The sequence below is a fragment of the Saccopteryx bilineata genome, chromosome 6 (assembly GCF_036850765.1).
Source record: "Saccopteryx bilineata isolate mSacBil1 chromosome 6, mSacBil1_pri_phased_curated, whole genome shotgun sequence".
Classification (NCBI taxonomy): Eukaryota; Metazoa; Chordata; class Mammalia; order Chiroptera; family Emballonuridae; genus Saccopteryx; species Saccopteryx bilineata.
This window is the reverse complement of record NC_089495.1, coordinates 139,514,027-139,537,267: the sequence shown is the minus strand read 5'-3', so window position 1 is coordinate 139,537,267 and position 23,241 is coordinate 139,514,027. Positions and strand designations below refer to the sequence as shown.

Sequence of the window (23,241 nt, the reverse complement as noted above, 5' to 3'; positions counted from 1 at the left end):
GAACAAAACTTTATAAATCAAGTGTGGTCTAACATATGCCTGGAAACCAGAAGTTCTTAAATTGGAGTCCCAGTTTTAAACTTGACTTTGGTGTCGCCTGGGGCAGGTCATAATATCTTACCTCCCTTTCTGCCATCTGTAAAGGATAAATACTTCTGTCTCGGTTTTGTTGAAAGGATTAATTAGTCTGTAAAGAAACTTTAACAATGAAAAGTACTTTAAAAGTGTTTCTTAATGACATTATTGCTTAGAAAATAGTGCCACTTTTATGCTAACCACTTGATGTCTCAATTTATATAAAGAAAGTATGTTTGGTGCATTCTCGTCATAAAGTGGAGATAGGTCTCGTGTTGCGAACTTCAGTCGTGAACCTCAGATTTTGAAGGGGGCAGCACCTTGTCTTATGGGTCCTTTAGAAGCTGGACTGTGCCCAGGTGTTAGTCACAGAGCTTGTTGTCCTTCAGGAAGAAGGAGACCCTTTCACACAAGTACCCCACTTTTTTATTCAATCAACTTTTTCAGGGTTAACTTTAAAAGGCTGCATTCAACTTTAAGTCAGTACAAAGGGGGTTGGAGGGGAGTGTATTTTCCTTCTTTTGAGGAGGGAGCAGAATAGAAAACAGAACCATATTCTTTTCTTCCTCTCTTTCAGTTTCATTTTGGGTATGTAAGGGTGTTACTTCAGCCTTTTCCCGAAGGATTAGTGCTGAAGTTAGAAATTATTGGAAGTATCTATCTTTAGACCTAATTTCATTTTCCTCCCTCTAAACTGTAAGTTCACAAAAAGGGTCAAATCTTTGATTTTCCAATAAAACCTAATAACGACATGCAGTGAAGTGCTACGTAACTGGGACACAATTTGTGTTTGACATCTGGATTGTGAAGAAAGAGGCAGTGGGAGGGTGCTAATTATGCAGTAGACAGTGAATTGTGAGGCCCGGTGGACCTAATAGGGGCACCGATTACTCGAGACCCTAGAGAAGTCTGGGAAGCACGATCCAGAAATGAAATGAAATGGAAGTTTGGGGTAAAGTGTGTCAGAGTCACCTAAGAAGCTGGAAGGCGCCTGCAGAGATGCAGTGACCAGGGCTGAAGGGATGGCATTTACCCCAGTGTGACAGCTCCGGTGCTCGCCCCGCGCCCCGGACGGGCTCGTGGAGCAGGCTGTCTGTGCTGTGGGTGTGAGTGTGGCCCAGCCTGCAACCCAGCAAGCAGGAAGTCAGTGTTCTAGCACTTCTCTGCGGCTCGACCTGGGGGCCTCTGTGTTCATCCTTTGTAGAAGGTGGATGAGTTGTCGTGATACTCACGCACCTAACTTGTGCCTGGTTTAGGTACAAAGTGCTTGAATGGCATCAGGGCCACCGACCGTGATGCTAACTCACAGGCTTCCGAAATGCGATTTAGAAAGATAAGCAGTAGCCAGTGAATTATTTGGAAGCACCACTTAAAATGTTAAATTGGTGGGTGTTTTTACAGCCGTTCTTTTTGCTGTGTACCTGTTGAGCGTGAGCCATGGCTGTCTGAGTTTAATTCTTCCCGCTGGTTGTTACATGACTGCCATTTTCTGTCTGCACCATACGTGTAAAAGATTTTCCTTCACGCATCAATCCTAATTAAAACTTGTTTCAAATGGTAAATTAAAACATAATGCTAATGAATGTGCCATCCTCTTACATCTCTCACAGTAAAACCCTAGAGGATCGGCTGAAGCTGGCAGCAAAAACGGAGACATTGAGCATGTCGGATACCACCGTTGGCAGCAAGCAGCTGACATTCACGTTGAAGAGGGTAAGTGGTTCTCTAATGTTTTTAATTCACTAACAACACCCGGGCTTCCAGCAGTGCTGTGTGTGTGCTGTGTGTACTCTGTGTGCGTCCTATGTGTGTGCCGTGAGTGTGTGCTGTGTGTGTGCCACATGTGCATGTCATGTGTGTGTGTGGTGTGTATACTCTGTGCATGCCATGTATATGCTGCATGTGCCATATGGCTATATGTGTGTGCCATATGTCTGCTGTGTGTGCGGTGTGCATGCCGCGTGTGTGTGCCTTATATGTGCTGTGTGTGTGCCGCGTGTGTACTGTGTGTGTGCCGCGTGTGTACTGTATGTGTCTCATGTGTGCCATCTGTGCATGCCGTGTGTGTGCCCCGTGTGCTGTTTGTGTGCCGTGTGTGTACTATGTGTGTGCCGCATGTGCCATGTGTGCATGCCGTGTCTGTGTGCTGTGTCTGTGTGTCTGCCCTCAGAGCCCCCAACAGGTTCCCGCCTGTCAAGGGAGCTGTGCACTGCTGGAGGGTGAGCTGCAGCTGTGAACCTGACTCATCTGCACAGCTCTTGTCCATGTTTAGTGGGAGCAGATCTCTGGCTTTTGAGGGGGGGTTAATTTTTTTAAAACAGCCAGAAATTCTTTGGAAGTGGTCCTGGTGAATGCATGCTTGATCATGGGTGGGTTATAACATGCTTACTGTGCATGTGAGTGTTTTTGTGTTTTGTTTTTTGTATTTTTCTGAAGTTGGAAACGGGGAGGCAGTCAGACTCCCGCATGCGCTCAACCGGGATCCACCCAGCACGCCCACCAGAGGGCGATGCTCTGCCCATCTGGGGCGTCGCTCTGTTGCAACCAGAGCCATTCTAGTGCCTGAGGCAGAGGCCATGGAGCCATCCTCAGCGCCCGGGCCAACTTTGCTCCAGTGGAGCCTTGGCTGCAGGAGGGGAAGAGAGAGACAGAGAGGAAGGAGAGGGGGAGGGGTGGAGAAGCAGATGGGCACTTCTCCTGTGTGCCCTGACCGGGAATCAAACCCGGGACTCCTGCATGCCAGGCCAACGCTCTACCACTGAGCCAACCAGCCAGGGCTGTGTTTTGTTTTTAAGAGAGTGTGAATAACCCAGCGGTTCTGGCTTATAAACAAAAGACTGTTCTGTAGGAAGTCGGTGGCATTCTGTGAGCAATAGTGTCTCTGAAGTTGGCTCCTCTCTAAGAGACCTTCCCCCTTTGTGTCCCAACAGCATTGTGTGTTGGTAGAAAAGCCAGTCAGCACTGCAGTTTGGACTGCTCTAGCAGGACTTGTCTCGCCCAGGGTTTAGAATCTCTGGTGCGACAGTGACAGGGGCCCTTGTCCTGCTGCTCCCGCCGGGGGTGGCGGGAGGACCACGTTCCGTTTCCCACAGGGCGCTGGGGTTGTGTCCCTCTTTCCTCTCATGGAACTCTCTTTTAGTCTGAACAGCAGAAGCAGCAGCAGGAGGCCGAGAAGCTGCACCGGCAGGAAAGGAAAGCACTCCGCCGCTCAGCCAGTCACCTGAGGTCCAGGCATAAGAGGGGACGGCCCTTTCACGGAGTCAGGAAGTAACCCGGCACATGGCCCGGAGGAAGCCCCAGGGTGCAGCATTAGTGCACGCCGTGCGCAGACCGAGGGGGGGACACGGTCTGAACCGCCCCCGGCCACGTGGGCCTCCTGCAGAGGGGAGCGGGCAGCGTGCGTCCAGCCTTCTGCGTCACAGCATCGGCTCTGGGTGCGGAAGGCATCGCTGCCCTCGATAAACATCATCCTTTCCCCGGTTTGAACCAAGTAGACCCGGCGATCGTTTCTTAGTTTGGGGGAATATGTGCTGTAACACCGAGGGTCCCCTGTGCTGAAACGAAGGCTGGGGTGTCCGCGACTGGCTGTCACAGCGCCGTGCTCGGCTGAGCCCGGAAGCCGGCTCTTGGTCCACTGCAGCGCAGCGGTGTGCCTGTGTTTGCAGGTGTGCTGGTGGGGGGGCTGCCCGTCTGCGTGTCAGTTTGGGACTTTTTAAAAAATATTTTTATACCGAGAGCATATGAATTAATGATAATAAAAACCTAAAACAAGAAATGAAAGCTACCAGGTATTTTATACTTAACAAAAGACTAAATACAGATTTGTTCCCGTTTCCTAAGTGCACAGAGCTAAACTGGGTGGTGAAAACATTTGTAAAAATAAATGTTTCCATTTGAACAGCTTCTCTGAGAAAGACCCATTCCTTGAGGTAATCTGAAAATTAACTCTGGTTTCATTAGTTTGTCAGGTATTAATGTGATTTTGGAGGTGCACGTCTTTATGTGCAGGTGGAGTGCTAACTTGGGATTGTAAGTGATAGAGTCTCAGTGGAAATGCAGTCAGTGAGCAGGTGGATGTGTGAGTTAGCATAACCCACTGCACACCTGCAGCTGCTCGGGATGTCTGACTCGGGCCCCAGTCCGGTCCGGTCCAACCCGGCCGCCCTGCTCTCCATCCGTCCTTGCTCCGGGCTCAGCGTGTCCTCGTCTCACCAGGTCTCTCTTCTTTCCCTGACATACACCGGGCCCGTCCCTGACCCCCCTCTGCTCTTCTGTACAGACTGGCTTGCTCCACCGTGCAGGGGACAGCGTGGGTCACACATCCTCTTCTGTGGTCGGAGAGGTGGGCTGTTTCCACAGGGAAGTGTATGTCTGTGTCTGTGTGGATTTGTGTGTGTCTGTGGGGGCAGCGGGGACACGGTCGCCGAACGACTTGGCAGCTGGGTCCTGGCGGGCCCGCCCCTGTTCAGTCCCTGGTTCCGGCCGCCTTCCTCTCCATGGCCCTCCTCTCCCGGGGTCCTCTCCCAGCTGCCCTGCAGCCTCTCCACTCCCCCGGCTGTCTCCAGGCGGGGCATCCACAGTGAAAGCGCGCTCTGGCTGGGGTTTCCCCAGGCTTGAGGGGTTGGGCAACAGACCTACTTCCTGGGCTCCGGTCCTGGCACTGTACCTGGCTTTCCGGGCCACTCCCCTCCGTCCTTCAGGGGTCCTCCCTGTGGAGTGGGGCCAGCCGCCATGGTGTTGAGTCCCAGAAGCAGTGCCCCAGCTGGCAGAGCCAAGTGCATTTGCTGTGGGGAACACGAGCCTTCCAGTGGGCGTCAGATCATGACCAGGTCCAGGAGAGTGGTACCGATCTATGGGGCACTGGCAGCAAAGCCCACCTGACCAGGGTGGCATCCCAGCCCTGTTGCCCACCAGTTCCATATGCTCTATTTAACCCCTCTGAGTCTCACTTCCTCCTACAAATTAGCCTAATGCTGCGTTTTGGCAAGGGTTAAGTGAGGTTCGTACTTTAGGGATTCATCTAGCACAGACTGATGCCCGTGAGGACTTGACATAGCTCCTCCCTCACCAGCCCCTTCTCACCTCTGCATACGCCCCTGAACTCGTTGTGTTCGTCAACCGTGAGGTTTTCTAGAGCTTTTCTTCTGGGCATTTCTGAAAGGGCACACTGAGGCCCTGCGCTAAATCTTTGACATCCAAGAAAACTTGCTGCACCCTGGCCGGGGTAGCTCAGCTGGTTAAAGCATGTCTCCCAATACACCAAGGTTGTGAGTTCAATACCCTGTCGGGCACATATAAGAATTAACCAGTGAATGCATAAATAAGTGGAGTAATAAGTTGCTGTTTCTCCCTCTCTCCCTCCATTTTCTCCCTCTTCCCCCCTCCCTTTCTTGCTCTAAAGTGAATAAATAAATGTTGAGCCTCGCTGAATAGATAGTTGCATAGATGTTTCCTCCAGGCCTGTTGGTCCCTTAAAACAGCCATCTCTTCAGGGTCGCAATTTCTCACGTTTGTAATGATTACTTCCTAGCCCCAGGACACGGCCACATTTCTCCCTGGCCTCCACAGGAGAGGAGTGTGGGGTGTTTGTGAGCCAGTGGAAGAGGCACAGCCTAAAAATGGGGCTTGGTTTTTCCATCGGGACATACTGGGGGCTCCTGAGCGACAACTTCTGATCCTGCCCAGGTCCCCTCGTGCTCTGATCCCCCGACCTAATAAGTTTTTTCTGACTATTAGGGGAAAGCTGCCAGCAGTGGTTGCTCTTGTTGCGAGGAGAAAGGGATGGATGGGGGACCTAACGGGACTGGGTGGTCGGCGGCTCTCCTGACTTGTGTGCCTTCCGTGTGCGTGTTTTACTTCAACTACAAAATCTAATTGAAGAATTGTTTTGTCAGCATCACATGGATTGTTATAACAAGTAATTTCCGTCTAATCCTTCGGACATAACTTTCAACCAAGGTATATATTTCCCAAATACTTTTTTTGTTTTATAAACAACTAAATGCACATTTTAGGGGTAAGCAAATGGGAACATACTGTTATTAAAAATAGGCTGGTCTCAACTTGATTTTTGTAATTAATAACAGATAACAGGCATTTTCCCAAGTTAAGTCTGTGCATAAAGAGAGGTCTACCTCGTTCATTTGTACAGACATCAGTATTTTATGTAACTGATCCATAATTTATTTAACTTTCCCGCTATTGCCAGTTCTGCCTGAAAATCTAAAAAAGGAAACTTTAAAAAAATCAATTCTGCAATAACTGTACCCCAGGTTATTTTTCAGGTGAGCATAGTAACTTCTCCCGTGTGGTGGTTACCTCGGTGCTCTGTCGTTTTTTGTTGTGCAGATTGAGAGGGATTGGCAGTTCTGCTAGTTAGGATATAGTTTCACTTTTTCTTTTTCTTTTTTTTTTATCCATAGGATCTCCCATGTGTCATAGAGCAGAAACAAACTGTCACATAGTTGGGCAAATCTTAATGACATTCTTTTGTGCACCGTTTATGGTTTTATTATGTCACCAGGTGACATGATCAAGATTCCCACGGCCATAATGCGGTTCTTCATCTGGTGAACGACCCGCATCACCTGTTCTCCCGCTGCCGCGACGCAGAGGGCTGCACAGGCAGGCGGCAGGGGAGGACCTGGCGTGTCCCCATGGTGGCTGAGAGGGGACGGGGAGCGGTATGTGGCCCGGGGTGCTTGGCCCGGGCAAAGGCCGGGTTGGAGCATCCCTGAGCAATGTGGGAACAGCTGGTGGGGCAGGTGTGGGGTGAGGAGGGAACAGGTTCTAGATGACCAATGAAGGCTTATTGAAAGCCTCATTCTCTTTTCAAGACTGCTAGTGGGTTACCCTCAGTAAAAGCCAGGGCAGTGTGCTGGCCCCTCTGCTCGCACCTCCACTCGCTCATTGTCAGTGCCCTACCCTTGCTGTTCTAGAACGTTCTGGCACTCCTTGACCAGGGCTTCTGCCGTTGCTGTTTGCTCTTCCAGGAAAACCCTGTCCCTGGCCGTCACGCCCTGCTCCCAGCATGCCCTATGCCTTTCTTGCAACTGGTTCCCAACAGACATAATATGCTTTGAAAAAACTTTTTATTATGGAAAATTTCAGACATATACCAAAGTAGAGAATGGTTTAATGAGCTCCTATGTACTCATCACCCAGCTTCAATAATTAACAACAAAAGCTCATTTTGTTTCATCTTTACTCCTCCCCATTAGCCCTGTTATTTGGAAATATTTTGATCCCAGACATATCATTTGATCCGTAAATATTCATAATGCTTTACCTGTCTGTTTATTGCTTGTCCCCCTCACCCCCACCCCACACCAGGCTGTGAGCTCCCCAAGGATCAGGACTGTTTGGTCTGTTCCCCTCAGTGCTGTGCATCCAGCACCTGATACAATACCTGACATGTAGTAGCCACTGAAACATTTATTAAATAAATGAGGACTGAAGCCTCGGCCGGATAGCTCTGTTGGTTAAAGCATCATCCGGGAGCACAGAGGGTGCTGGTTCGCTCCCCAGTCAGGACACGTGCAGGAACAGATTGATGTTCCTCTCTCTCTCTCTCTCCTCTCCTTTCTCTAAAATCAGTAAGTAATATTTTTAAAATATTTTTAATAAAAAGACGGGGACTGAAGGTTGAACTTTCAGTTGAAAGCCAGCAGGTTGATTCGTACTTGACAAGAGCTGTGTTGGGACGGGAGCTGAAAGGCCCCCTTGGGGTTCAGGAGAGAACAGGGCAAAGGGAATCAGAAGTCGAGACTGCAGACAACACTTGGAAGGAGGTTTTGGATACAGGGCAACAGAAAATAGGATTTGTGAGGTCAAGAGAGTGTTTTCTTTAAAACGAGAGATTCCAGCGTGGCTGCCTGCTGCTGGCAACAACCCAGGAGAAGGAAAACGTGACAATGAAATCACTGGACTGATGCCCATATAGTAGGTGCAGCAGTTATCGGTTGCTGTGTAACAAATTACCCCAAAACCTTATGGCTTAAAATAACAGTTATCTAACAGTTACAGTGGGTCAGTGTTCTGGGAGCAGCTTAGCTGAGTGGTTCTTACTCAGGTGTCTCATAAGGGCATAGTCAAGATGTCAGCCAAAGCTGCGGTCATTCAAAGGCTTGACGAGCTGGATGTTCTCCCCTCCCAGCTTGGCTACTTGGCTGCTGGCAGGAGGCCGCAGTGCCTGACCACACGGACCTCTCTATAGGGCTGCTGGAGTGTCCTCATGACATGGTACCTGACTTCCCTCAGAGCGAGGGACCAGGAGAGCAGGAGGGACCAAGATGGGAACCACAGTGCTTCTCGTCACCGAGTATTGGAAGTTGCATGCGATCACCTACCCTCTCTTCGGTTTGTCAGGCATGAGTCAAGTACAGCCCACTTGGTGGAAGGGGAATTAGAGACTGTCTTTTGAGTGGAGGGCGTGTTCAGTAGGGTTGTCAGACTGAATACAGGACACCCAGTTACACTTGAATTTCTGATGAACAAATAACTGATTAGGTGAGACATTTTGCTGGAGCTTCTGTGAGAATCTTTTATGACCGGATGGATGAGTATCTTTTTTTCAAAGCTCTATGTTCAGCATAAATGAAAGGCAAGATAGCTTTTACAGAAGAACAGTTTTAATGAGAAAAGTTAAAAGAATTTTGTGGTTCTTAGATAAACTTTAAGTACACTAAAGAAATCTGGCTTTTTTGTTTGTCTGTTTTTTGGTAAATTGATTGATTTTGGTTTTGAAATGACTTTCAAACCTGACTTTACCTGGGTAGCCACAAGTTGCAACAAGATCAGAGTTTGTGCTACCATTATTTTTAAGCAAATGCAGATTGTGGTGGCTACATAACTCCGTTTTGCCCTTTGTTAAGTTTGAGTCCTCACAACCAACAGGAAACTCGTCTCTTTTGCATTTGAGAATACTGAAAGTAATGTGTTTTAGTTCAAGAAAAGTCCAGAGTCAATGAATGTGTTGTGTCTCAGAGTGACTGAATTCTACTGAAAACTTTGAAAGAGGACAGCAAAGTATCGGCAGAAGTTAATATGTACAAATAAATAACTATAAGTACATTCTGAATTATTTCTTCAACATTCCAGAAATGTTTGTTTCTCCAAGTTGGCGTAAATTACTTTTTCTCCTTGGTAAAATACGGAATTGCCTTATATTTGGAGTTTCCATATATTTAGGCGCATATATAGTTTCTTGATTTAGGATACTACACATCTTGTTGAATATACAGGGAAATTTCCAACCCTGATCATTTTTATTATTTTTTTAAGTTTTCCATTGATTTGAGGGGTATATATAGAGAGGGAAGACACAACTCATTGGTCCACCTAGTTGTCCCATTAAATTATGGACTCATTGGTTGCTTCTCGTATGTACCCAGACTGTGGCTCAAACCCCCAATCTTGACACACCGGGATGACGCTCTACCCACTGAGCCACCTGGCCAGGACCTCGTTTTTATTCTTAAAATTTATTTTTTTATCCACTTGTAAATTTTTCAGAATTAATTAATGTCTCATAAAAGTCTCACCATTATATTTGAACTATTGGGACTCAGGGTGATGCCTTCTGCTCACACTTGTAACCATCACCATGAGCACCCTCGAGGTGAATGGAGAATTACTGGAAAGTGTTCTGTCCTTGCCCTTAAAGATGTGATGGCCTAGAGCCCCGGAGCTTGCGTGGTGTCCTGGTGCCCAGCTCTGCTGTCGGGGGGGTGGAAACCACCCTGGGCTGCAGGTTTCCTGCCGGGTGAGCTTCCCATATACACACATTAGTTGAGGAGGAAGTTGTCCTCTACCAGTGGTGGGTTCCAGACTCCCTGACTATTTTGTAAACCCAGGTGGAACTTCAAAGTCACAGGGCCAAACGGTTTCCTGCCAGGTGGGAGGGAGGCCAGCCAGCTGCGCTTTTCTGTTAGCCTTGGGATCACAGAGTCCGGACAGAAGTGTGAGTCCTAGGTGCCCTTCACGTTCAGCCGGCCCAGACACGTGCCCATTTGGATTTCCCATCATACCCTTTGAACTAGCATTCCAGTTTCTGCTTGCACGCCCAGCCCCAGTATACAAGTGGCCTTCTCCCCTGTGTCAGGGCCTCCAACTGGGACTTCCAATGTGGGGAGTTGACACCTCGCTCCCCCCCTTCTCTCTCCCCTCCCCACCTTGCTCGCTCTACCTCCCAGGTGAGTGTCTCCTCCCCTCGCCGGGGCGTCTCTACTTCCCCTGCACTGCCTGCTGACCCTCCACACCCTCCTACACTGGCTCCCGGCAGAGAAGCATGCCTCCCGCCGGTGCACCTCTGCGACCAGACTTCTGCCGGCCTGCTTGACCCCTCTGTCGTGACAGACACTGTCTTGCCCTTGCCTCGTGGGTTTGCTGCTGGCTCCTCACCCCCCCGCCACCCACACAGGTACCGACGTGCACCAGGATGTCTCTAAACTTTTCATTCCTCCTCCTTCCTCTCCTGGGTGTTCCCAGACACCTCCCAGGCAGCCTCTGTACCTTCCGTTGGGCGGGCCCACGGGAGTCTCCAGTTCCATGTGCCCAAAACAAAACTCGTCAGCCATGCTCTCCACCCCCCCAAACACTTGTTTCTCCTCCTCACCCCTCAGTAACCTGAGTCAGAAATCGTGGTTTGAATCCATATGTACTGATTACTCTGTGCAAGTGACTGAGCAAAGGGCCCCATTCTGCCAGGGCTTACGTTCTCACGGGGGAGACAGGCCACTTCTAACAAACGTGGTGAAGGTGGTGAGGGCTGGAAGCGGGGGGCCCGGACAGGCCCCGTTGCTGCATTGCCCAGCCTGTGGCCGCCTGGGCCCTGTGGACAAGCAGCATCTGAGGAAAGGCTTGAAGGAGCGAGGGAAGTCGGCCAGGGTGTCTGGGGAGGAACACACCAGGCCGAGGTGCTGGAGAAGCCCCCAGGGCTTGTAAATAATCTGATTCAGTGGCTCTGAGGTGGGGCCAGACACTAATGTCACAGCTGCCCTGCTCTGAGGGGCTGAGCAGAGGCCCTGGGATGGAGTTCTGCCTGGATTTCCAAGGAGTAGCCTGGTGGCCACTGTGGCCAGCTCAGTGTCAGACTCCTGTGTGATGGAGGCAGGGGACACCTGCTGTCAGCTGGACACCGCTGCGGCCCCACCACTCCTGGGAGCATCAGGCTGGGTCAGGTGTGCCAGTGCCCCGGCCCTGGATGCTGGCTCTGAGGGCTGAGTCCCCAGGAAGCACACATCCTGTGCTCTGGCCCTCCGGCAGCGGCCTCTCTCTTCCCTCCACACGTCCCTGCAGCGTCCTGGCCCGGCAGCCTTTTCTGTATAAAGGTGACAGCCGAGTCTGAACCCCCAGAACACACTGTGGGAAACCAAGCCTTTCAGGACGAAGGGCTTTCCGAGCCAGGACGGAGTCCGACGCGCGGAGACAACAGAAGGAAACAAGGAGGCCTGGGTCTGGCCCGGACTTGCTTGAGGCTGAGCTGTCGTCAGTGGCCAAGTCATTGAACCCATCCGTGCTTTGGTGTCTCCATCTGTAAAGTGGGTTTAATAATATCTGTCCCCTAAAGACTTCAGAGGGTGTTTATAGAGCTTAATGAGTGAGGTCCATTAAACTCCTCAGAAGAAAGTTGTAACTAAGTAATAAAGCACTATTGTAATTAGTTCTCAGGTTCTCTACACCAGGTTGCATCTTGTTTTAAGAGGGTTACCATAACAACAGGTTTATTTGAAAAACGTTAAAAAAAATGACGTGGTGATAAATCTCACACTAATTGGTAAATATTATTTTGCTGGTTTCTGTTGCAGTGAAGTGCCTTTCCCAGTAGCCTTCCACCAGCAGCCAGCCATCACGGCGACTGTTAACCTTGGCGTCTCGCGTGCCCTGTGTCAGGGACCGCATGGTTATGTCTCTCAAGCACATAGCAGGTGCTCCGTACGTGATTTTGAATCCGTGAACTCGGCATGCCTGGCCCGCCACAGGCTCTGGGTGGTGTTGGCTGCATGAAATGGAGATCAGAATCATAGCACAGTCTGTCTTAACCCTCACCCCGTCCCACAATTCCACCTTCCGTGGTTTCAGTTACCTGTGGTCCAAAAATATGAAATGGAAAATTCCAGAAGTAAACATTTTTAAGTTTTAAATCGTGCGCCGTCCTGAGCAGCGTGATGAAAATGTGCTGTCCTGCTCTGTCCTGCCCAGGATGTGAATCAGCCCTGAGTCCAGCATTGCCATGCTATGTCTGTTCCCTGCCCCTTAGTCACTTAGTTACCAGCCAGGTCATGAGACCAACAGTCAGCGTCACAGTGCTTGTGTTTGGGTGACTTACGTTACTTAGTTGTGGCCCCAAAGCACAGGAGTGGTGATGCTGGCAGTCAAATACTCCGCAGAGAAACTGTAAAGCCCTTCCGTTAAGTCAAAAGGCATATATGTGTAGGAAAAATGTAGTACAGTGTGTCCGTAAAGTCATGATGCACTTTTGACCGGTCACAGGAAAGCAACAAAAGATGATAGAAATGTGAAATCTGTACCAAATAAAAGAAAAACTCCCTGTTTCATACCTATTCAGTGCAGTTCGATGTGGGCTCACGCACAGATGTTTTAGGGCTCCTTAGGTAGCTATCCCGTATAGCCTCTACAGACTTGTCACTGACTGATGGCCTACCAGGACGGGTTTCTCCACCAAACTGCTGATTTCCTTCAACTGCTTATCCCACCGAGTAATGTTATTCCTATGTGGTGGCGCTTCATTATAAACGTGCCGATATTCACATTGCACTTTGGTGCACGGTGAATATCGGATTCGAATTTAGCAAGCCACAGAACACACTGAACTTTCCTCTGTACCGTCCACATCTCTACTGGCATGGCCGTGGGCTGCTCTGCTGTATACACGGTGTTACATCATCATCTGCGCATGCGTACATGCTGCCACATCATCCTACAGAAACTGGGAGGGTTTTCCTTTTATTTGGTGCAGATTTCACATTTCTGTCGTCTTTTGTTGCTTTCCTGTGACTGGCCAAAAGTGCACCATGACTTTATGATACAGTGTATATACGGGGTGCGGTTCTAGCCACAGTGTTGGGTGTCCACTGGGGGTTTTGAAGCACATCCCCTGTGGATAAGGGGGGGGGGGACTGTGGTATTAACAGCACCAATTATATTAGGGCTTTCCAGAGAGCAGAACCAATAGGAAGTTTGAGAAAGAGAGAAATTTACTTCAAGGAATCAGCCCACATGATTATAGAGGCCGACAAGTCCCAAGATCTGTGGTTTGCAAGCTGGCAGGAGACCCAGGAAGGCAGGTGGTATGAGTTTCAGTCAGAAAGCCAGCAGGCCCCAGACCCAAAGAGAGCCAGTTTTTCAGTTGGAGTCTGACAACCTTTCTGTTCCGTTCAGGTCTTCCACTGACAGGACACGGCCCACCCACACCGGGAAGGGCCATCTGTTTTACTCAGTCTGCTGATTCAAGTGTTAAATCTCATCCAGAGACACAGTCAGCTGGAATAAGGTTTGTCCAACCAAATGTCGGGGCGGCCCGTGGCCCAGTCGAGTAGACATGAGATAAACCAACACCAACATTGCCCCCCCCCCCCCCCCCCGCCATGCTCCAGGCTTAGAATGCCACACACAGGGTTCTTTGTCTAGCCTTCCTGAATGAATCACTGGCCCACTGAACAAGCACACAGGGGAAACCTCCTGGACTCTGCCAAACACCTCACAGGTACCAGGTGTCCTTACAGGGCATCAGCAAAGGTTTGGGACCAGCTATGAGACGTGGGACCACATGGTAATAAAAGGCTAAAATTTCAGCCTGACCAGGCGGTGGTGCAGTGGATAGAGCATCGGACTGGGATGAGGAGGACCCAGGTTCAAGACCCCAAGGTTGCCAGCTTGAGCGCGGGCTCATCTGGTTTGAGCAAAGCTCAGCAGCTTGGACCCAAGATCGCTGGCTTGAGCAAGGGGTTACTCGCTCTGTTGTAGCCCCCTGGTCAAGGCACATATGAGAAAGCAATCAATGAACAACTAAGGTGTCGCAACGAAAAACTGATGATTGATGCTTCTCATCTCTCTCTGTTCCTGTCTGTCCCTATCTACCTCTGTCTCTGACTCTCTGTCTCTGTAAAAAATTAAAAAATTAAAAAAATAAAAGGCTAAAATTTCAGATCAGAGGATAAAGCTAAAAAAGATTGGGGAGCAGGGCATTGAGCGTACCTCTTAACAGCGAGGACCATGATGAGGTTGGGTTTGAAGTAAGCGAACAGCCAAGGTCCATTCCAGCCCTAAGAATCTGATTTGGGGTTGGCTGGGGGTTTCTTCTGCCCTTGAACGAGAAATGTGCTGGCTGCCCGTGAACTTCAAGTGAGAAAGCAAAGCCCCTCCAAGCTCAGGACACACGCGCGCGCGCGCACTCACACACACACACACACACACACACACACACACACAGCCCCCGGCAGTCTAGCAGGTCTCCACCACAGATTGTCAGTAAAGAATGGATTTGGGAGCATCAGCCTTTGAATGAGAAAATAAAGAGGTTTCTGGAAGAGCATGAAGGAAGGACAGGAGAGATGGCACAGGTGGGGACCTCGTCGGCTCAAGTCCAGCTGTGCAGGGACTCTATGGAACCCTGACAGCATCCTGCGAAGGTGGCCGTGGTGAGGACACAGCGGTCCAGTGGGGACAAGGACCTGGCTGGTAAGTGGCGGAGGGACTTGTAGGCAGGGGGGCTCATCAGTCAGCCCTCGCCAAGGTTGCTGTGGGGACTCTGCCTGCAGGGCTGGGGCCAGCCAGGCTGACAGAGGGGCGAAAGTGTAGACTGAGGCCAATAGAAAGCTCAGAGCTTTCCCAGTGGACGCTTCCTGCAGCTGAGAAGCCACTGAGGCAGCAGCCAGGACCGGGAGGAACAGTCCAGTGGAGGACAGAGTGGAACGGAGTGACCAAGGGAAGGTGCCCTGCACTAGGGCTCCTGTTAGGGTCAGGTGACCATGGCAGCTTAGTGAATGGTAGACTGTTCCAGGTCTGGGGCTCCTCTCCCCGTCAGGGAGCATTCCTCTCGCCAGGCCACGTGGAGACTCATAGGAAAGGCCTCCTGGGAGATCATTCTTTTCCCTCAGGGTTTGGCCCAGAGAGCAGAGTCATTGTCCCGTGTAGTCAGGGGAAACCATGGGCATCTTTCTGCACAGAGAGCTGCCCAGCAGGCACCACACGCAATCAGATCTAAAGAACACAGGTTTGGGGCTGACACTGCCAACACACCATTCATCTGGGCCTGGGGAGTCCTCAGGGGCCAATAGCCAAGGGGCTTCAGCTTTTATTTCTAAATTGTAACTATTCGGTTCACAAGGCCGTCATCGTTTGTACCGGTAACCCTCTAAGTCAGTGGTCCCCAACCTTTTTTTGGGCCACGGACTGGTTTAATGTCAGAAAATATTTTCATGGACCGGCCTTTAGGGTGGGACGGATAAATGTATCACGTGACCAAGACAAGCGTCAAGAGTGAGTCTTAGACGGATATAACAGAGGGAATCTGGTCATTTTTAAAAAATAAAACATCGTTCAGACTTAAATATAAATAAAATGGAAATAATGTAAGTTATTTATTCTTTCTCTGTGGACCAGTACCAAATGGCCCAAGGACCAATAGCGGTCCGTGGCCCGGGGGTTGGGGACCACTGCTCTAAGTGACTACTTGTAACCTTGGCAGGTCCTTGGAGGTGAGGGTGTCAGCAGCCAACACTAATGTCTCAACTAATGTGGTAAAGAGCGAGGGGGCGGGGCAGAGTACCCCATGTGTCTGCTTCTGGTGACAGGTGACAGGAGCAAGGCTGGGGATGGGCCTTATTCTCCTGGGACTGGGAGTGCCCTTTGAAAAAAACAAGGGTTAGCAGAGGGGGAGTGGCCTGCACCTCCCTGGACTTGGTCAAATCTGTAGATAGAGAGTTCCGTCTTGTTATAGGTAACCATAGCAACATCCTGGTCTAGAGGACCACACCCCCTCCAGGCTACCCACCTGCAGAGCTCCAGATATCACCGGGCTCTGGGAAGCCACGGCTCTACCGAATCTGAAAACCTGGAGACTGCATTAAGACTAACTGGATTGCTCTGTCAATCGAGTGGACATCATTAGTTCTACCTCGTGTGGCTGTGGAGACATCCATTGAGACAAAGTGTACAAAGAAGCTGACAGCACGTGGAAAATGGCGGGTTCCTGGTGGATATGCTGCATCACCCCCTGCTGGGCCCAGCATTGGGCGCGGGCGGCTCCACGTGAGGGCCCTCCAGGAGGGCCCTAGGTCCCCAGGGCGCAGAGACATGACCCGGCCTATGTGTGTGTTTCTAGATCGTGATAGAAGCGTGAACCAAGGCATAAATCCGGGTGACAGGCGGTGGCTCCCAGTTGCCTTCCCCTCGTTACAAGCGGGGCCTTGCGGCTCTGTAGGTCCCCTCGAGTCACATGCCACCTTGTTCGGTTCTTCAAAGCGGGAGGGCGAATCCGGGAAGCGGCTTCTGAGAGCCCTGCCGCCCGGCTCCTCCGCTCCTCGGCGCGCCGTCTTCCTGTTGGAACACTGGGGGCGCGCTGGGCACCGAGGGAATTGACCAGCAGGCCCGGAGAAGCGCGGTGCATTCTGGTCCCCTCCCCTGGCGTGTGTTTCTGAAGGTCCCAGCAAACACAACTGTTTGGAAAAGTCTTGAAATAGGAAACAAGAGTCTCAGCTGAATGTCTAGGTTACATGAGAGTCGTAAAAAATGAAGACCATTTCCTTCACCATTGCCAAGTTTGAGGTCCTACCCAGATCTGCACATCCTGCAGATGACTCAACTTGCATTTTCCTCCTATCCTCTCTTTCATGACCTGCACACATGAAGCTGGGGTGGCCCCGGGCCAACCTCTGCTCCCTGGTAACACTGGGCTTCCCTGAGCCAGACCCTGGAACCTGCGCTGAGCAAGCCTCACTCTGCTCGCTGCCGCATTTGCCCTGCATTAGATAAGTAAAAACAGCCTGACCCTTTCATGGGGCTGGGGAGGGGACTACTTTATTTTAAGCATTTTTACATGCGCAGTTCAATGACGGTGAGTACATTCACACTGTCGTTCAGATGTGGTGGGGACTCCACTCTGACCATGCCTGTGAGACAACGGCAGAGCCACTGATGGGAGGAACCTGGGCGGCTGACTGACTTCTTGCCACCGGGCCATCCCAGCAGCTCAGACTGCCTCCTTACTGACCATTATGTGAGAGAAATAAGAGGGGATTTCTTTAGACCACTGCTGTCCTGTCTTCTTGTTATGGCAGCTTGGCCCACAGCCTCACCGCCAGAGTCCATGCTAAGCTGACACCCTTGCAGCACTGCCAGAAAGAACCACGCCATGCCCATGTCGTGCCAGCTCCATGTTCTACCCAGATGTGTTTGAGTAAGAGTCCTGTTTTGGAGTAGAAGCGAATGGGGTGTGGCTGAGCCTCAGGTGTCACTGGGTGGGACTTCAGGTGGATGCTGAGGATAGTGGGCCCCTCAGTGCCCTCCCATGTTCTCCAAGGGCCGTGCAAGGGGCTTATGCATCCCTCTGTCTCCCCACAGGACAGCAAACGAAGGCCACAGGTAGGTCTTATTCAGGAGTGAACCCCAGTGGGTCCTCCTGGTCCAGGGCCAGGCCTCCTTGACTTGAGGACAGGTAGGAGATCCCTGGAGAATTAGGCGGCCGGGGCACATCCTGCAGACACTGTGATGACAGGAGGTTGCCTTTTGGATGTGAGCTGGTAGTTGTCCTAGGCCATGTACTTTCTCATTAAGAACTGAGGACAGAGGTTGCGTTCCTAGTTGGGAGTTCAGAGTACTTGAGGGCTGCTATTCGTCCTGCTTACTTGAACTTGATCTTAATGTGTTTGAATAACACAGGCACCCCATAAACAATTTGGAAACAAAACCAAGACCAGACTCTGAAGAAGTCCCTCTTCCATCCATCCCCCAGGGAACATTCCAGAAGACCCTAGGCTGCCTGAATTTCTTAGTCTACTTTTTATCCAGTGGTCACTCAGTCACACCCTTCGTGTTTTCTTTCAACCCTGTTTTTTCCCCCCTTTTCACAATAAGGATAGGCTGAGAAAGTTCCAAATCTGGTCCCTTTTTTGCTTAACAATTCCATGTTCAAATTATTTCTCTCTTGCATTTTATGACACGCCACCCAGGAGAGCCGAGCCACACCTTCAACACTTGGCTTGCCTTCTCTGCGGCTCACGAGCTCTGCCTTCCACAAAGCACTAGATGGTGAACACGATTCCACCAAGTTCTTTGCCTCTGTGTAACCAAGATTCCCTCCCCCCGTTTCCAGTAACATTTTCTGCGTTTCCATCAGAGACCTCATCAGAATGGCCTTTCCTGTCCCTCTGTCCACTAACATTGTGTCCACGGTTACTTAGGGACTCTCTAAGAAGACTGGGACCCCTCCAGCTCTTCTGTTTTCCTTCTGAGCTCTCACTGCCGTCACCCCCAGCATCTATATTTCTAGCACACACTTCAGAACTCTTTTAGTGTCTACCGATTACCCAGCACCAAAGCGGTGTCCACATTGTTAGGTATCTGTTACAGAGTGCCGCATTCTCAGTGCCCTGCCGTGGGGCTGGGCTTCTGGGGCTTGTCCCGTGGCTTGCCTGGAGCCCATGCACCGGGAGTCCTCAGCCTGCCCAATGGCTGCCCAGGCAGGCGAGGGAGGACTGCGGCCCTGCCTCCTGGAACAGCCCATCCCTGCCTTGCTCTAACATTCACGCTCCTGCATCAGGCCCCTCTCTCCTAAGTCCCCTCAGGAACATCGCTGATGCTCAAGTTGCCCCTGATATCTGGCTCAGCCTCTTCCTTCAGCTCTGGGGGCCGGAGCGTGGCCTGCCAGGCCCGATGGGTCACTGTGGGTAAGTTTCATCATTCAGGGAAGCAATGAGTGTGGATGTTAAATGATTGTTAGCAAAAAGGAGAACAAAGCCCACGCCAGCATTATGACACCAGTGTGATGCATCTGAGTCATGCCGATTTATTTGTCAGAATCCTTAAATTGTGCAAACATCCCAACTCCTCATCTAATGGGTATTTGCCACCCACACTCACATTCTAGAGACTTGGGCCTGTGATGTCACTGCTTGGATTTGAGCTCTTCCAGGAACTGGGAACAATAGGTAGTGGGCAGCATGTCAGAGGGAAGATGGAAGCCAATGTGATGAGCCCAGTGCCCCGCTCCCCACCTGTGTTAGCGGGACGGGGCAGGGCTGACCAGCCCTGAGCCACCAGGCGTAGGCTCCAGGGCCCTGTTCTCCCATCGCTGCTGCTTGTCCTGCTGATTGCCCCTTCTCTAATAGCTGGTGAGTCACCTTGCATAATGCTCCTTAGAGGGACACCACAATTTGACACCACCTGAGCTGCGGTGGAGTTCTGCTCCGTGGCACGGGAGAACTTTGGGTGCATTTTGACCGCATCCAATGCCATCTGTTTGAATCACTTTCCTGCCATCCCCCTGGTGTGCTGCACAGCACCGTAGGAGACCTAGGTTTCGGGAATACTGAATAAAGTCACATGTGTGCACCAGCCTCCCTCAGGTGGCTCCCAGTGCGGAGCAACATGCTGGGCCCAGTGTGCCCCTTTGTTAGAGCAGCCCCAGCAAATGAACACAGCCGGCCGCCCGAGTTAGAGATCCCCGACCTTAGCAGTGACACCCTCCAGGCTCAGGTGGTGGTTGTGATGTTCCCTGTGGCCCTCAGGGGCATTGGAGGGGGAGATCATGGCGGATTCTCACTTCACAGGTCAAGCTGGGAAAGAGGGAGCTTGAACCCCCAAGGTGGGCTAGAGCTGGTCTGTGTGCGCGTTCAGAGGGAAGCTGGCGCCGGCGCAGGGCCTCGCAGGGCCTGGCGCGCGGCCCCCGGGATCTGGTTCACTGGTGGATGGAGTAGCCCGAGATTGAGGAAGGATGCAAGCTGCACCTCTCTCTCTCTCTGTCTCTCTGTCTCTCTCTGTCTCTCTCTCTGCCTCTGTCTCTCTCCATCTCTCTCAGTCTCTCTGTCTCTCTGTCTCTATCCCTCTTTCTGTGTCTCTATCTCTATGTCTTGGTTTCTCTCTCTATCCCTCTTTCTCTGTCTCTCTGTCTTTCTCTGCCTCAGTCTCTCTATCTCTCTCTGTCTCTCTCTCAGCCCAGAGAGTGGAACGGCCCGAAATCTGCAACTCCACATTATTGCTTCCTGACAGCGCAAGCCAGGCTTCCTTCCGGGAGCAGGGCCCAAGGGTCTCCCTCCCTGGAAAAAGGCTGCAGACACGTGTATCCTGGACAGCTGGGGTTGAGAGTATTTCCTCTCAATTGTTTGAAGGAACTCTCAGGAGTAAATATGGAAAAAGCCAGCCGGTGTGAGCAGGCTGCCTGACGCCGGGAGGTGGGGCCAGCCCTGGGGGGACATGGCCTGCCCTGCCACTGGCCCCCCACCCCCGCTCTTGGCAGCCATGGGGGAGGGCTGTTTGGTCGGATGGCCTGTAGACAGGGCCCGACAGAAGGGCAGCATCATTTCAGGGGGCGTGGGGACTGCCCACTGCCCACAGCAACATAGGGGCCGAGGGGGCTGAGCAGGGGTGCCCGCGGTCCACCTCCCCTCACAGAGGAGCCCCCACATTGGCTTTTCCTCAGGCTGACCCTGGGCTGGGGAGAGGGCTCTGTTGCTAAAGGTGTCTGGTCTCCAGGGCTCAAGCTTCGCCTGCCTGGGGGCACCCTGCCTCACTCACCCCCAGGGCACACTCTCGCCCTCCCTGGAGCTCAGCCCAACTCTGCACACATCAGGAAGTCCAGTCCAACTTTCCCCAGGCTCCCTGCCCAGCACTGGGTTCGTGCGGCTGCATTTAAGTACTCCTGGGTAGAAGCTGCAAGCGAACTGAGTTCAAGCTAAAGAGGGAACACCCAAGTAAAGGAACAGCAGCTGCCTTAGGAGACGACTGCCTGACCTCGACAGTCTGTTCCAGCAGGAGAGGGGCAGCCCCACGACAGGAGAGCCACCAACCGCTCACACACACACACACCCGGTGCGGAAGGTGGGGGGACAAGTGGTCCGGAAGGCCTTTCCACCTGCAGCTCCGGGGAATCTTTGTGACCAACGGGGACCGGGTGTTGGAGGACCTGTCACAGCCCAGCGCCTCCTTGAGGCCCAAATCCGCGTTTCCCCATGCAGACCGCATGGCGGCATGTGCTGCCTCCCTGTGCTGGTTCCACCCCAGAACCCCAGGGCGGAGGTGCTTGAAAGATAGTGGCAGGTCGCGTGACCCCTGTGTCCAGAGGACAGAGACACCCAGGACTGTGCACGGCCTCAAAGGCAGGGGCCATGCTCCAGGTCTGGAACCCCACAGCATCTGGCCCACAGGTCGTGCGCTGATTTGGTGGGATCCACGCAGTGAGGCTCAGCCGTGTCCGCCAGCACCGCCCCTCCTGCACTCCAGCTGCCCCCCCTTCAGGTCCCGTCCTCCTTTCCTAGAGGGCTGAACTCACTTTTGACCCAGTTTACACTGAGACGGGGCTGCGTTCTGCTACTTCTCAGACCCAGTCTTTCCGGAAGGGAAGTTCCTCAGCAGCTCCCGAGTGAAGCCGCAGCCTGAGGCCATGTGCGGGTCAGTGTCCAGGAGGGGAAAGGCCTCAGGAAGGAAGGGCTGGGGTCAGCTGTCCCATAGAGGGTCAGACAGTCCTTCTGGTGCAGAGACTGCGTGTGTCCTATGGACAGAGCCCTCCCAGCTTGGGGACTACAAGCACTGGGGAGCCGACTGCCAGACACCACCCTCGTTGAGAAACGCATGATGACAGGGAAGAGAGGGCAGAGCATCAGGGTCCAGGAGGCCAGCTTCCTTTGGATGGATAAGTGGTAGCTTTTTGTACCAGCGACAGTTTCTTCCCGGCCTGTGTTTCTGCTCCCAGGGTTCCTGGGGGCACTGTGGGGGAGAGAGGAGCTTTATATTTCCTGTTATACACATCTGTCTTGTTCCTAGTTTTTCAAAGTCTATTTGTCTAATCTGTCATTTAAAAAGAGACATTTGAGACCCTGGCCGGTTGGCTTAGTGGTAGAGCATCAGCCCAGCATGTGGATGTCCTGGGTTTGATTCCCGGCCAGGGCACACAGGAGAAGTGACCATCTGCTTCTCCACCCCGCCCCTTCCCCCTTCTGTCTCTCTTCCACTCCTGCAGCTATAGCTGCCTCCCCACCTCTCAGTATATATAAAAAAAAATTGAAATAACAATTAAAGATAAAAACCCACGCGAACTTCGCACCTTTACTAGAGAGTGAGACACTCCCACATGGCATCCACCGGCTGCTTGCAGTGGCCTTGGAGATCCCACGGAGTCTGCCCATTTTGTAGATGAAGAAACCGAGGCCAACCAAGGTCCGGCAGCCACTAAGTGGCCCAACTGGAGTTTGACCCAGTGCCTCTCAGGCTTCAGGCTGACCTGCTCCCCTCCAGGCTGAAGTAGTCCTCAGGCTGCTGGGCTGGCGGGCACTGGGGGTGCCCACTGAACTGGCCCGACCTGCAGAGGGGACTTAAGACAAACCATGGTATTATTGTTCACACACTTTGCATTTACGTCCTAGGCACCTGCTGTGCACGCTGCCTGCTGTGGAGTCTGGCAGGGGTTCCAGCCAAACACAATGCCAGGCTTCCTTTAGGAGGGCCAGTGGCCGGGAAGCAGAGGGTAATGCCACATGTGCTGGCTGCAGATTGTGAGGGCTGTGGGGGCCCAGGAGCGAGGAAGCGTCTCCAGGGGGAAAGGTGTTATTCCAGAATGCTTCCCCAAGAAAGTCACGTTGAAGCTGAGCTCCAAGGCATGAGCAGGGCTTGAGTAGATAGAAACAAGGGAAGAACATCCTGGAAGGGATGTTTGGAGAGAGCAAAGGGTCAGAGGCTGGCAGAGGGAAGGCGTATTTGGGAAACAGCAGATCAACCTTGGGAGGAAGAGCAGAGATTGCATACAGTGGGGTCCGAAGGGAGGTGCCGTAAGTTTCAGAGGTGTCATTCTGACACACGCTACACCTGGATGTGCCTTGAAGATGTTGTGCTAAGTGAAATAACTAAATAATCATAAAGGACAAATTAGTTAATCAGTCCATCAATAATAAGGGCCTATTTGTCTCCTCAGACTAAACGATGCTGCTCTTTTAA

General features: G+C 51.7%; 1 protein-coding gene across 2 annotated transcripts in view; it reads left to right on the top strand.

Annotated features, from left to right (window-relative positions):
- NOL10 (nucleolar protein 10) overlaps positions 1–3,968 on the top strand; it is a 90,259-nt gene extending 86,291 nt beyond the window's left edge. For both annotated transcript variants that reach the window (XM_066236670.1, XM_066236671.1), the window contains 2 exons: positions 1,686–1,788; positions 3,215–3,968. In XM_066236670.1, coding sequence (XP_066092767.1) covers positions 1,686–1,788; positions 3,215–3,346 — 235 coding nt within the window. In that variant the 3' untranslated portion in view covers positions 3,347–3,968. The remainder of the gene's footprint in view (positions 1–1,685; positions 1,789–3,214) is intronic.
- The last annotated feature ends 19,273 nt before the right edge of the window (positions 3,969–23,241 follow it).